The sequence below is a fragment of the Haliotis rufescens genome, unplaced genomic scaffold (genome assembly GCF_023055435.1).
Source record: "Haliotis rufescens isolate VD_foot unplaced genomic scaffold, xgHalRufe1.0.p SCAF_16, whole genome shotgun sequence".
Taxonomy (NCBI): Eukaryota; Metazoa; Mollusca; class Gastropoda; order Lepetellida; family Haliotidae; genus Haliotis; species Haliotis rufescens.
In genome coordinates, this window is record NW_025963846.1 from 4,660,900 (window position 1) to 4,677,228 (window position 16,329).

Consider the following 16,329-nt stretch of genomic DNA (forward strand, 5'->3'; position numbering starts at 1 on the left):
AACTGGACTTTTAGAGTCAGTTAACTCTCTTGCATTGAGAAGATGGTCGATCACTGCAGGATAAGATCTCCAATTATCAATCAAGAAGTCATATTTACTATCATATGGTATACTGGATTTTATTTTCAATCATGTTGTAATAAAAAATACACAAAACAATTTATTTTTTATTTTATTTCAATCAAGAAAGAAAAAAAACTTCCCTTTATGAAATAAATGAATTTGATATTTGAAATATGAATAACTGTGACAATTAATTAGGGATAACATGTACGTAGAAACAAGAATGTCCAATCAAGTGTGCCAATCAGCCCTGAAATAGAATTGTTTGATATTATACATCTGAGAATGTATTGAATCAACGCTAACGTGGTTAGGTGGAATAATTTAATTACCAGTATTAATAAGCTGAAAATACTCCCCAGGAGTCGGATATTGCCTCCCACATGGTATTTTCCTAACAACACATAGCCGGATTGTGCTTATTTCCACACCACTGCTCACATTATTGATACAAGTAACAAAAGAAAGATGTTTCCGTACAACAATTATTGTTGTCCAATATTGCTTGGGATATTTTCAGAATAAATTTGATTGATGGGACATTCATGATATTCAGTGTCATCACAAAAAGAAACTAACAATGGATCTGATTCAACAAGCTGATAGTTACTTTTAGATTTGCATCTCTCACGTTTGATCAGTCGTATTTACGATGTTGTTTTTAAGATGGCTAAGGCTGGAGCATGTATTATAGAAGCAATGAATGTCTCCCTATCAGTTACAGTATGGACTGTGGACTGCCACTAAGGCTTTACATTTATTGCAGTTGGTTTATGAGACAGACTGACAAAAAAATCTGAAAATCAAAAAAAAGAAAAAGAAAGACTTTTGACATTTATTTTTGGTCCGACACCACAGTTCATAGGAAATGGTGAATAATTTCCGAATAAAAATCATTATTCTAACAAAAATTATAATTAATTATATTTTGGTATCTTGCCATCTTCATTAGTAGCAGTACGAATCTGGAGTTTTGACCTATATTTGAGGGCAGGGGTGGCCCAGTCATCTAAGGCAGTGCAATTCGCTGTGCAGAGTTGCGTCCCTTGGGCACGCCAGAAACCTATGATTGTGGGTTCGAATCACGGTTCGCCCCGATTATGTTTCTTGGTTTGTCAGCACCATACCCGTGCTCATGGGTTTCACCAAAGTGGTAAACGTCTGAGACCTGCATCACTTCGGGCTTTCCTCACACATTAAGCTGACACGCCGTGATATAACTGGAATACTGTTTAAAGCAGCGTTAAACACACCTCACTCACCTCCTATATTGAATTTTAGGCCTACAGTTTTGTAAACCAAGTAAAAGAAACTACATGGCCTACAGGAAAGGTGTAACCACACTGCCACCAAGTCTTGTATCATGTCTATAGCATATATCAATATTGGAATATAATGTAGTGTTCTGTAGGGTGTGCCATCACTCCCTTTCATGGCATAGCCTATACACAGTCTAAGGTTATACTGTTTGAAGATAATATATGTTTATGGATCTGCCAACTTAAACATATTTCAGTACTGATAATAACTACTGTCTATTGTGTAATACTGCTGTGTGATCATTAATCGTTTCTGTGATGTAAGAAAATGTATGAGTTGTGTACTTATAAAGAAATGTAAATAGCATCAAGGTGATTATCATAAATTCATCCTATTTTTAAAAGATAGATTTAATGGTTCATACAGCCATACTCTTTTGCATGCAATGTTCATATTACCAGTATTTGTGTCCATTCTCAAATATAATGCATATAGGTCCCATATTTTGCATCCAGTAAAATCCTTCATTGTGACAGAGAGAAGGTGTACCTCCAAATTAGAAAATGATAACTTTAAATCAATCAGAAAACTCTTTAAAATTTTCATTCATAAGCAGAGATGTTGTACATAATGTAGTCTAATATCTTCGTGACAAAATGAAGTTAATGTATAAGGGGCCGGTCATTTATTATTATGGGTGTGAGGACGGTGAGGTTGGTCTGTGGAATGTATTCTTAGGACTGCCCCCCACCCCCCTCCCCCCATCATGTATGACCAGATGACCAGTCCCCCTTAATAATGTTTAATTTATAATTATACTTTGAAAAAAAACAGTACTGTCAATATTTCAAGCGCCTCCCCCCCGTCCCCCCTACTTTAACTGTATCCTGTTTACATGACCCCCCTATCATGTATGGCCAGATGACCAGTCCCCCTTAATAATTTTTAAGTTTATAATTATTATTTGCAAAAACAAAACTGTCAATATTAAGGTAGCATATTTGACATATAAGAAGTCATGATCACCACCTTATGCAATCAGAACATACAAGTAAGTCAGTTCATACCTTTCACACAATACCTAATTACACAGGTGTGAGAAAATCACAGGTAAATATTGGTTATTTATATACCTAAAGTGCCCACAGATTGGATCTTTGTCAATTGACTGAGCCAAATATTGAATGGTACGCCCCCTAGCTGGTGGAGAAGCACTGAAACACCTCCAGCGATATCTGTGTAACATTAATCAGGGACTCCAAGGCCGAGGCAGGGTATTTACAGACATAATAAGACAATTGTTTGAAAAACAAATCACAGACACTGATTGAAGTGTATTTGCCACTAATAAGCTATTACTTGTGTATGTGACAATAGACAGATCTAAATACATGGTGGTTTTTACTTACAAGCTAATCTGTTATATACCTATACCTATATACAAGCAGGTGTGACTAACACTTAAAGGGGCAGATAGTATCACAGGGTGCTCCAAGCAGGACCCAGTGTTCTTCATTAACAACAGTGAACAAGTGAGGAAACAGCTATTGGGAAAAGGAGGGACACACATACAGACAGACATGCACACACACACACACACACACACACACACACACACACACACACACACACACACACACACACACACACACACACACACACACACACACAAATGTACACAGACACACCATAGACAGACACACAGACACATACACACACATATAGACAAACACACAGACAGATAAACATACACACATAAACATACACACACATAGACAAACACAAACAGAGACAGACAGACACACACAGAGACAGATAAACACACACAGAGACAGACACACACAGAGACAGAGACAGACAGACACACACACACACAGACACATACAAACACACACATAGACAAACACACACAGACAGATACACCATAGACAGACACACACATACACACACAGACACACAAACATACAAACACATAGACAAGCACACACAGAGACAGACAGACACACACAGAGACAGATAAACACACACAGACAGACACACACATACACACACAGACACACAAACATACAAACACATAGACAAGCACACACAGAGACAGACAGACACACACAGAGACAGATAAACACACACAGACAGACACACACATACACACACAGACACACAAACATACAAACACATAGACAAGCACACACAGAGACAGACAGACACACACAGAGACAGATAAACACACACAGACAGACACACACATACACACACAGACACACAAACATACAAACACATAGACAAGCACACACAGAGACAGACAGACACACACAGAGACAGATAAACACACACAGACAGACACACACACAGACAGGGACAGACATACACACAAACACACAGACAGACAAACAGAAACACACAGATACACACATACACACACTAACAGACAGACATACACACATACAAACACACACAGACACACACACACATAGACAAACACAGACAGATAAACATACATACACACACAAACATACACATAGACAAACATACACAGAGAAACAGACAGACACACATAACTTCTTTTTTAAAAACTTTTGGGCACTTATTGGAACACATTGGGCTCATAATATGTCCAATACAATATGTTTTTTGTTTGTTTGTTGTTGAACGCCGCACTCAGCAATATTCCAGCTATATGACAGCAGTCTGTAAATAATCAAGTCTGGACCAGACAATCCAGTGATTGACAATATGAGCACCGATCCACGCAATTGGGATCGATGACATACATCAACCAAGTCAGCGAGCCTGACCACCCCATCCCGTTAGTCGCCTCACACGACAAGCACAGAGTCGCCTTTTATGGGAAGTATGGGTTGCTGAAGACCTATTCTATGTAGGGCCTAGTTATCATTGCAAATCTAGCTACAAGTAATTTTAACCTGCCGCAGAAAGTCAGGTACTTCCAGTGCATGCAATCATAAACTCCACACAGGTATGTATATCTTAGACAAATGTATCATTCATCAATATTCTGTGACTATAACAGTCACAGCTAGAACTGATGCTGTGGATCTGGTGTACATGAACACGCAGCCATTGATCACACATGCGATAGGGAATATCAGTCATATCAACACACTAGAATAGGGAATATCATTCATATCAGCATACTAAAATAGGATATGTGTTAATCAGGAGATAGGCACATTGTTTCGTAAAATCCCTCTACATGATATCCAGGTTTAGTTGAAACATGTGGATCACTGTACGATCTGCGGCTTTGATTCTACTGATCCCAATCAGAAGTTCGAGGGCCACCCTTGCTATTTTGCAGTTTAAGAATTTCTTGTTAACCTGTTAGTTCGGTTTTGTCAAAAAAATACAAATAAATTTGTGTCAATATTATTTTTGTTGCTTGGGTAGGTGGGTATAACAGAAAAGAATAAATGCTAATTATTTTTTTGAGTAGGGCATATTTTCTTTCTGTAACATTGTATAGTAGAATGTACAGTGAAGTGAATAGGGTCTGTGATGACAGACAGGTGAAATTGCCAGCAATGTACAGTTAAGTGACTTTCATGAGTGATGACAGACAGGTGACACTGCCAGCAATGTACAGTAAAGTGACTTTCATGAGTGATGACAGACAGGTGAAATTGCCAGCAATGTACAGTAAAGTGACTTTCATGAGTGATGACAGACAGGTGAAATTGCCAGCAATGTACAGTAAAGTGACTTTCATGAGTGATGACAGACAGGTGACACTGCCAGCAATGTACAGTAAAGTGACTTTCATGAGTGATGACAGACAGGTGAAATTGCCAGCAATGTACAGTAAAGTGACTTTCATGAGTGATGGCAGACAGGTGAAATTGCCAGCAATGTACAGTAAAGGGACTTTCATGAGCGATGACAGACAGGTGAAATTGCCAGCAATGTACAGTAAAGGGACTTTCATGAGTGATGGCAGACAGGTGAAATTGCCAGCAATGTACAGTAAAGTGACTTTCATGAATGATGACAGACAGGTGAAATTGCCAGCAATGTACAGTAAAGTGACTTTCATGAGTGGTGACAGACAGGTGAAATTGCCCATCTCCTTGGATCAGTCCCTGACCGGGGGATCACAGAGAGCACATGCAGTAGTCATGATTCATCCCCCAGCTGGCTTCACCTGGCATGTGTGTCTATACAGTGATCCTCCCTGTATCGACACACAGGTAATCTACAATGACAATCACTCAGGGGATTGACACATACATCTTCCATTAGGGACATCCAGATTGAAATACTTCTATGATTCTGTCCTACATGTTTGTGTTTCCACAGACTTGACCTGACAATGCTGGAGTTTATTGCAGAAGATCTGAAGGGCCTCGTAATTCCTCGCCTTATTCGTTCTCAATTTGTCATTCAAGTTTAACATGAGGACAATGTTATACAGGTGCACAGATCACACCTGGAATTCCTTACCCTCTCTGATGAATATGTTACATGTAAAAAAAACAAAAAACAAATCCCTTGGATTAAATTATACATTCAAAAGAAAAGGTTGGGATCATAAAGGTATTGAACTTGAGATGTAACATATTGACTGTGTCAGAATGTGTCCGTTAGAAGGCCTGGAGTCATTCAACAGATGACATCCTTACCTTGTCAGCTTGCTGATGGGGTTAACATTTTTGGTCATGTGGACAAGGCGTCCGACATCAATCAGAAGGTCCGTGGTTCGAATCCCATCACAGGACTCAGAAATTGACTCACTATCGAATGAAATTACCTGTGTGAAAATTTACATTGACACGAAAAACTCATTTTCCATGTTACAGTAAGAAATGGGTTTAAAGTCATTTTGAACAATCTTTCAGTGGCAGAGTGAGCAAGCCATCAAAAGTGCCAGGCTAGCACGCTCAAGGTGCTGAGATCGCATCACGATAGTGACCAAATTGTTATTCATCCTTGGGACCATCAATGTTTACAGTGTGATCACTACCCCTAGAGTACAGTACATACACCCTGTGCACTCAAGAGATCCTACTCATCCGATGGTGAGTGAGTGAGTGAGTGAGTATGGTTTTACACCGCTTTTAACAATATTCCAGCAATATCACGGCGGGGGACACCAGAAATGGGCTTCACACATTGTACCCATGTCGGGAATCGAACCCGGGTCGTCGGCGTGACGAGCGAACGCTTTAACCACTAGGCTACCCGACCGCCCCCAACCGATGGTAGATGCCCAGATGGTGGAAACACGAATACGCACATACACCTGAAACACAAGTGTCAAAACGTGTGTTGTCACCCTAATGTGCCTCTGTTCACCCAGCAGGGAATGGGAACCCGATATGTAAGGTGGATGTAAAAACCTTTGAGTGCCCGTAGGCAGCTTGGGTTGTATACTCCCCAGGGAGTTAAGAATGATAACCGGAATGCAAACGGATCCACTGGTTGGGGGACAAATAAAACCGCATTTGTGCAGATACTAGTACCTGGATACTGGCGGTATAGAAATGTATGAAAAATAATATAATAATATGTCAAATGAATGAAAATCCCCAAATGATGCATGTCATAGGTATGTATGGTGCAACCCCTACCATGCTATAGTACTGACAGACAATGCAAGGATCATAATTAAAATACATCCTGTATTCAAACTTACAACTAAAGCCAGCAGATCCTGGTAGCTAGGGGAGACAACTCTGCACAGAAGTGCCTTAGATCGTTTGGCTTACTATCCCTTCCAATAGGGTGTTTCAGGTAATTGCTTATTACGAGATCCGAAGCTTATTCCTGATCCATTGTGTATGTATGATAACTCCCTGCATAAACACAGCTGACGTAGCTATGGCCATAAACACACAGCAGATAGGAATCGAGGATGTATTCCAGTAGGGGTACTATAGTGTTTGATCACTCTCCTACAGCAGGGGGTGGAGAGTCATAGGAGGGTGGGGGTGGGTGGAAGTGGGTATCTATTGTGAGGTAGGGGAGAGATACAAGCCAGCAAATCTCTCTCCCACTGCAGGGGGAGGGACTCAAGGGGGGGTGGAGGTGGATATGTGTGGTGGGGGAGAGATATAAGGCAATCCATCACTCCCACTGCAGGGGGAGGGACTCAGGGTGGGTGGAAGTGGATCTGTGTGGTGGGGGAGAGATACAAGGCAATCAATCACCCCCACTGCAGGGAGAGGGACTCAGGGTGGGTGGAAGTGGATCTGTGTGGTGGGGGAGAGATACAAGGCAATCAATCACCCCCACTGCAGGGGGAGGGACTCAGGGTGGGTGGAAGTGGATCTGTGTGGTGGGGGAGAGATACAAGGCAATCAATCACCCCCACTGCAGGGAGAGGGACTCAGGGTGGGTGGAAGTGGATCTGTGTGGTGGGGGAGAGATACAAGGCAATCAATCACTCCCACTGCAGGGGGAGGGACTCAGGGTGGGTGGAAGTGGATCTGTGTGGTGGGGGAGAGATACAAGGCAATCAATCACTCCCACTGCAGGGGGAAGGACTCAGGGTGGGTGGAAGTGGATCTGTGAGGTGGGGGAGAGATAGAAGGCAATCAATCACTCCCACTGCAGGGGGAGGGACTCAGGGTGGGTGGAAGTGGATCTGTGTGGTGGGGGAGAGATAGAAGGTAATCAATCACTCCCACTGCAGGGGGAGGAAATGATGGGATGTGTGGGGGTGGGAGAGGGGTGGGGGAGGGTTTGGGGGAGGGGTGGGAGAAGGATAGGCTTATGGGGCTTTTAATCACTTCCCCACAGCAGGTAAACAGGAGAGATTACACAACCATGTATATAGCCGTCCATTAGATTTACATTTATTGAGCAGTACAGGCCTCATTAAGAAACATGCTTTGTGTCCCTATATCCTCCATTGATCAGACTATGGAATATTCATACTTCACATGCTATCAATTACAGACAGGACTTGCAGACAGTGGGTAGGGGAGTGTACAGACAGTATGGCAGCCACAACATAGGACATTCATAAAGGCACTTTTGTGCTTCATCAATGCTATAGGACCTAAGGATTTTATTTAAAAATGCTATTGTGTTTCTTCCAGCTGCTCTGTCTACTGAATACGATCCCAGGATATGTTAATTCTCCTTTATCACGTCATCATTTCCAAGGCAACCAGTAGTCTCAACATGTTAGACAACTTGCCCATCAACTAAACTCTAAAGTTTACCAAAAATAAATGAATACAATGGCTCCCTACCCACTATAAAAACAATTTAATGGGGTTTTTGGATTAAGTTTAGAAAGGAAAAAACAGTTGTCTGTTTTCTCAGTTACAACCTGCCCTAAGTGTATAGAGGTTCTGTAGGTCTCCCTGATATACAGAAAGGGGACCTAGCGTTGGTTGCTGGTGTGTATCTTAATATATTTCATATAAAGCGTAGTATGCGAACTATGACCTACCTATGAATTGACCAACAGGAAGTCGACGTCAGCCACTTAGACAGCAGCTTTTTAAACTTTGGGGTACCTGTTTCAAAGTTGCGACTTCCATTCCAGACTATGCTTTTGGAAGTATTTTGAATAAGTCATACAGTCCGTAACAGTTGTTTTGTGTTAAACCTTAGAGTTTGCATGATTAGAAAACATATTCCGCCAACAATGTAACATAACAATATGGATATTTATTTTATATTTTTTATTATGTGTTTGAATCCTTATCTATCGGGTAGTTGTCCGATTTTCGATCACGAACGTTGATACTACTTAATTTCGTTTATCCGACATACTTGTTAATCCGACATAATCATATGCAAGCATCTATGTCAGATTAATGGGACTTGACTGTATTAATAGACAAGGGTAGGTGATTATTTCAATGTTTCAGCATTTGAACATTCTTCAATCTTTAGCATTTTCAATCTGTAATATTACTTATATTATTCTGTTCTTTACAACAACACCCAAGCGATTAAAAGCCAGATTATTTGTCAAACTGGCCTTCAGTGTCATGTTCCCAAACAATGGATGACCTTTCAACACTGCAAACACCAAGTTTATCTTATATAAGTTTACTACAAACTACCACCAGCAATCAATCAACCTTTCTCCTTACATATCCAATATCAGCATACCTTCAAACGAGTTCTATACTTCAAACATCCCCATGGGAGCAGTCATGCGTGAAAGTTTGATAGATTTGAACCCTTCCCCTTGAAGTAAACAACTCTACGTAACTGATATGACATTTGTTTGTTGTTTCCAATATCAGCACAGTCATACCCGACCGATCCTGGATACGGCGTGCACTTCTACCCCTCTTGTAATCTCAGTACTGGGTGACACTCACCAAACAGCTGACCTGGTGTGGTCTGTAGGTTGTTAGAGTGTAGTCAAGCTTAAATACGCCCTGATCAATTTATGTTCAATTCAAAACTGCTTTTGTGAAGTCCCTGATAGTTTGATGTACCCAGTTAATCATAAGTAGGATGTCTTGTACAAGATGTCAAATACAGGGTCGATCTGTCAATCAATTCAAATCCGGGTTAGGACATACATGTATGTATAAATGCATACAGCATTGTAGTCACACAGTTCCTAGGGTGGCCCAGTGGGGAAGGCTGAAGACCTGAGTTTGACTCTACATGGTACAACTTGTCAAGCCCTTTCTTAGTGTTGCCAGGTATCAGTGTGCTTTAAGGGATGTAAAGCCCTATCTCTACAGCGCATGAACACACAATGCCATTTAGAAAGTGGTCAAATCTACCAAATGTTATACCGTATTCAACATAATAAGCGCCCAGGGGCTCTAAAAATTAAGAATAGGGGACGCCTATTAGAATATAATTTTGGTGAAAAAAAACAAAGTTGAAAGATCGTGAATTTCGTGGTTTATGCTGACAGCCTGAAAAGTTTATATACGACAGATATATTTTTCCAGAATTTAATTGCCCATAATCAAGAACACACGAGTGCGTATTATACACGAATAAATAAGTACATTGATCAGTTGAAAGGATTTCTAATTGGGATTGTTCACTTGCCAATATATTAGCAAATATCGCCATGGGCGCTTGTTAGAGCAGGGGGATTACTACGTCGATTACGGTATTTGGAATAACACATTTTTTTAGTAAAGTACAGAATCTAGTACTTTTTTGGGTTGTGTCACATCCGGGATTTGAACCCAAACTGTCAGTGTGAGGCACCTAATCGCCAGCGAACTAACCCACGCAGCCACCGAGACAAAATGAAAGTCAAACAACTGGTAGTCCAGATCACATACTTTGTGTACCCCTCTAATGAGGTAAATTGGTATGGCTAGTGCATGTTTCAGTCTGAATATGGTGTAGTGGTGCTGTTTATTGGGAATGCATCCTTCCTAGTGACTCATCTTCTCCCCATGCCTTGGGCAATACTCATCAAAGGGGGATAATTTGCCTTAATGCCAGGCCAATATATTTCCTTGAATTTAAATTTATTTAAATATAATAAAATAACAAAACATTAAAACATTGCGTTGGATAGAACCTGACTTTTTCACATCCTGTTGTAAGGAACTAAACTGACATCAATCTGGATTCCTGATAGGCGGAAAAAAGAAAATTATAAGACAAGAAATTAAACCTCAGTGTTCATGCAAATTAAGGCATGTTACGTCTTGCTGTATGAGAAAGTGTCATGCTTAGTTATTAAACACCGTACATGCTTTGTCATGCTACTTTCTTTTTTCCTAATTGTGAATGTGAACAAAGGTATATTAATTCAAATTCTGATTTCTTATTTTTTTTAATTTATCGCCTGAAGTTGAAATATTGAAGTAAATCCATAACACTAGAAGTATCATTGGCCTGGACTAACAATACAGGTGTGGCCACAGGTAAAACATGTCATTTCTTATTTCACATTGTCACATTCCTATCCTGTGTCAGAGCTATGCAGGGTTATGGAGAAATACAAGTTAAGTATCGCTAAACTTCATTTTCTCTTTTCAACAAATATTCAAGAGCTAAAACTGAGTTCAATATAAACAAAGAATTTCATTTGGTCATTTAGTCAATGATTGTTTGCAAATACAATTTAGACCACCCCTGACCTTGAATACACATGTACTGTCGTCCCCCCTGCCTCCTTGACCCTGGGTCAAACCCTCAACTCCGGGTGATATATATATGTGTGTATTGAGAGGGTTTATCAGACCTAGATAACCCTGGCAGTCACTCTGTAGGGGGTGCTGACATCACTTGATAACACAGGTAAAACACTGTCAACATGGATTTCTCTATGTCCCCCAAATGACATGGGCCCCCCGGTGTACCCACTAATGACAAAGGCCACCCGGTGTACTCCCTTATGACATGGGCTATCTTGAGTACCCTCTAATTAATGAGATAGGTCATCTGGTCTCTCACCCCCAACCCACCCCCACACACACCAATGATAATTCCCCACCCCAATGACAATTGCCAATGACAATTCCCCACCCCAAAGACAATTCCCCACTCCAAAGACAATTCTCCATCCCAAAGACAATTCCCCACACCAATGACAATTCCCCGCACCAATGACAATTCCCAACACCAATGACCGTTCCCCACCCCAATGACAGTTCCCCACCCCAATGACAATTCCCCACCAAAAAGACAATTCCCCACCCCAATGACAATTCCCCACCCCAAAAACAATTCCCCACCCCAAGACAATTCCCCACACCAAAGTCAATTCCCAACACAAAAGACAATTCCCAACACCAAAGACAATTCCCAACACCAAAGACAATTCCCCACCCCAATGACAATTAGGTTACTCTGGTGTCCCTCTCCCCCTTTCCCCTCCACACAACTGTCCATCCCTGAACACCTACCCCTCCTGACACCACCCTACAAACTGACTTTATCTACCAGACTGTGCACTGCCTTGAGATGAACGATACATGCAGTTCAAAGCATGGCTGTAACAATACTCTACATTATGAACCATATCATGATAGGAAGGTTGTGACACACGACACCATGCATTCAACACAATGTCATCAAGCTGTGTCCCAACTTCAAAGTAACCTACAACATATACACAACACTAGGCCAGTGGTGTAGCATAGGTCTTTTATCTATTTACTGGTTGGTTTACAAAAATGTCGGCCAAAAATTCAATAAAGGTAGCAAACAAAACTAGAAAAATATATTAGATTAGTACTGCTACCAATGAATGAAAAACAAACTCATAGGTTTGGAGTATGGTCGCAAAAGCATAACGAAACAAATTTATTGTTTTTTTTGTTGTTAGAATAAAGGAATCACAGACCATCAATAAGGGGATACAGTAAGAATATCAACTGTTGGATCCACACCCTGCTAAACATGCCTATATACTGTAAACAGGGATTTTTTTGCGACCGTTTTATCATTGCGAGTTTTGCGAAAGAGACTCAATCGCAAAAATTTAAAATGCAAAAATAAGTATAAATAATACATACATACTTTATTCATTGCAACACGTCATCAAATGTTGAAATCATCAACCAGAACCACAAGTTACTCAATAAGTTAAAAACACAAATGAATGCACAATGGTCACACAATACATCACAAATGACAGTGTAAACAGACCATTCAAACTCACAGTCTTGACACTGAGTTGAGTCAATTATCGTATTTGATAATTGGTCGCAATCCCTTCCGGTCAACTTTCCAGCCAACTCAGATTAACTAGCTTCGGAGAGAAGCTGTCTATTGTTTGGTAATCGAGGGGTCATCTCAACACGGCAACTCGCAAAAATATCTCGTCACAGTATTGTCTTTGGTGTGGTATTCGCAATATTTTAACGACGCAGAAATAAAGCTGTTTACAGTACTGTGATATGAAATGACTTGCTGCATCACATTACTGTTAATGTTTTCAATCTTATTTCAAAGGATTTTTAATTTTGTGGATAATGAGTGAGTATATCATTTTGATCAAACTGGATACTCTGACACAAGATGAATATTATAAGTCCTGCAATAACTGTGCTGAACACACAAAAGTCAGCATAACATATCATATTGTCAACAAGGAGGTACAGTGTGGCCAGGGGCGGGCTTTACAGAATGATATACACAGTGGAAAGACTTAACCCTGAAAACAATATCATCCTTCATCATTCCAGCACTAACCATCATCTCACTGATCTGCACGTCATCCGTCCCTGATGGCTGCAGGGATAGGAATGTGTACGCAAGGCTTATATCCTACCTAAATATTATCCCGTGGGAAGTTTTACTCTAGAGTATAGGATAGAATAGGATTAAACACACTGGTATTGGTTCAAATTCACTAGGGAGAATCATCCTGACACTAGAGAATTTCATCCCTGGGATAAAAAATAGGGTAGGATAATTTTCACTCTTACAATTGCAGTGGGTTTCAGATAGAGAGAAAGCCAATCTGTCATACATGCGTAGTATACGTTTCTGTGCATTATAAACTGTGTTCAAAATATTGTGTTTTCTAAGCAACCATCACCTAAGTTGACTGCATCACTGGCTGCCATTATTACAGTTACCTAGGTTACTGATTCCTGGTCATCTTGTGAAAGTTACACAGAAACTGCAGGACTCAGTAGAACTTCTGCAAACCATCTTTGTGCACTGAACAGTGGGAGATGGGTGATGATGCTAACGCAGTGAGCACTGTGTGGCTTCAGATGGGTGACGATGCCAATCCCATTAAAATCAGATCTAAGTTCTTGCTGCCGCTAAACAAAGATCTAAGGACATCCCATTACGGGTCACATAAGAACAACCTTTAACAAACTTTGATGGACCACTGAAACGACTAACAAGAAGTCGACATCAGCCAATTAGGAATCAGCTTTCTGGTGCTTTACAGCACTCGCTTCAACCTGGCGACTTCCATTTCAGACTACACTTGAAAAATATGTTGACACAGTTCTCAATTAAAAGTTTGCACAAACGAACATTCTGGAATGTCTAATACAGTGGTCCCTCGCTACAACGCTACCAATGGGGTCCAAATAATTCATGGGCGTTATAGACGATGAGCCGTTTAACCGAGGCCGAGGCGGGGGAGCGCGCTCGGCAAATCTCAAATCATCAATATGTTTTATCTCACGTCACGTCAAAATAGTATATATTTTTATGGACCTAGATCTACCTGGAATATCATTCATTTATTAAATCTGTCACATTTCACAATGTCTGAAGTACGTATACCATTTCAATTTATAATTTTTTATTGATAAATTAAAAAATTATTCACTATTTCCCGCGATGTTATTGAAAATAAAATTCTCGGACACACATTTCGACAATGGGTCCGCATCGAACATGTCAAAGAGCAAAATAAAGACGTTTTAAGCAAATCTTTAAATATATTATACAAAGTGATAAATAAAATAAATAAATGTATATGGTTGTGATTGTAAGGCCACTTACTGTGCAATGCTTCCTTTGTTCAAATGTTTATCCCACGGAAGCAAGAGAGACAGACAATAATTTTGACGAAAACAGTCGTAGGGGCTGTAACTGTCGTTCGGAATACCCCGTGTTAACGATTTCAAGGTTGCATGATTAGAAAAAACATTCCAACTGTAACTTTCATGATCTGGTAAGCAACGCTTTGATTGGTCGGATGAATGCTTACCTAGAGAGCACTGAGCTGTGGGAGATGGGTAACAATGCTTACCTAGTGAGCACTGTGTGGTAGATGGGTAACAATGCTTACCTAGAGAGCACTGAGCTGTGGGAGATGGGTAACAATGCTTACCTAGTGAGCACTGTGTGGTAGATGGGTAACAATGCTTACCTAGAGAGCACTGAGCTGTGGGAGATGGGTAACAATGCTTACCTAGTGAGCACTGTGTGGTAGATGGGTAACAATGCTTACCTAGAGAGCACTGAGCTGTGGGGGATGGGTAACAATGCTTACCTAGTGAGCACTGTGTGGTAGATGGGTAACAATGCTTACCTAGAGAGCACTGAGCTGTGGGAGATGGGTAACAATGCTTACCTAGTGAGCACTGTGTGGTAGATGGGTAACAATGCTTACCTAGAGAGCACTGAGCTGTGGGAGATGGGTAACAATGCTTACCTAGTGAGCACTGTGTGGTAGATGGGTAACAATGCTTACCTAGAGAGCACTGAGCTGTGGGAGATGGGTAACAATGCTTACCTAGAGAGCACTGTGTGGTAGATGGGTAACAATGCTTACCTAGAGAGCACTGAGCTGTGGGAGATGGGTAACAATGCTTACCTAGTGAGCACTGTGTGGTAGATGGGTAACAATGCTTACCTAGAGAGCACTGAGCTGTGGGAGATGGGTAACAATGCTTACCTAGTGAGCACTGTGTGGTAGATGGGTAACAATGCTTACCTAGTGAGCACTGTGTGGTAGATGGGTGACAATGCTTACCTAGTGATCACAAAACAGTGGTAGATGAGTGAAGAATCTTACCTCATGAGCACTGAGCGGTGGTAGATGGGTGATGATGCTTGGGCGGTGTCTCACCTCAAACTCATTGGGCTGGGCCACCGTCACCCCATGGTGGAGCCCCTGTGGAAACAAGAAAGCATGTGTTGGGATCACAATTTTTTTTCTCTCATTTAAAATTTGCACACAAAAAATGCCTTTGTGAATATCACATTTTAGGATGTGATGACATGCAGTGGGCCTGACTAGCAGATCCTGTTAGTCACCTCTTACAGCAAGCATGATCGCCTTTTATGACAAGCATGGGTTGCTGAAGACCTTTTCTCTGCCTGGATCTTCCTGGTATGACCTGGTTACAGTAATTCAACATTATGACCTTGTTTCAGTAATTCAACATTATGACCTTGTTTCAGTAATTCAGCACTATGACCTTGTTTCAGTAATTCAACATTATGACCTTGTTTCAGTAATTCAGCAGTATGACCTTGTTTCAGTAATTGAGCACTATGACCTTGTTTCAGTATTTCAACATTAGCACCTTGTTTCAGTAATTGAGCACTATGACCTTGTTTCAGTAATTCAGCACATGACCTTGTTTCAGTATTTCAACATTAGCACCTTGT

At 40.8% G+C, this 16,329-nt stretch overlaps 1 protein-coding gene across 1 annotated transcript in view; it reads right to left on the reverse strand.

The window, feature by feature from the left end:
• LOC124144297 (dynein axonemal heavy chain 3-like) overlaps positions 1-16,329 on the reverse strand; it is a 179,631-nt gene that overhangs the window by 151,512 nt on the left and 11,790 nt on the right. Inside the window, exon 2 of the mRNA XM_048396807.1 lies at positions 15,731-15,829. Within this exon, the coding sequence (XP_048252764.1) occupies positions 15,731-15,829 (99 nt within the window). The remainder of the gene's footprint in view (positions 1-15,730; positions 15,830-16,329) is intronic.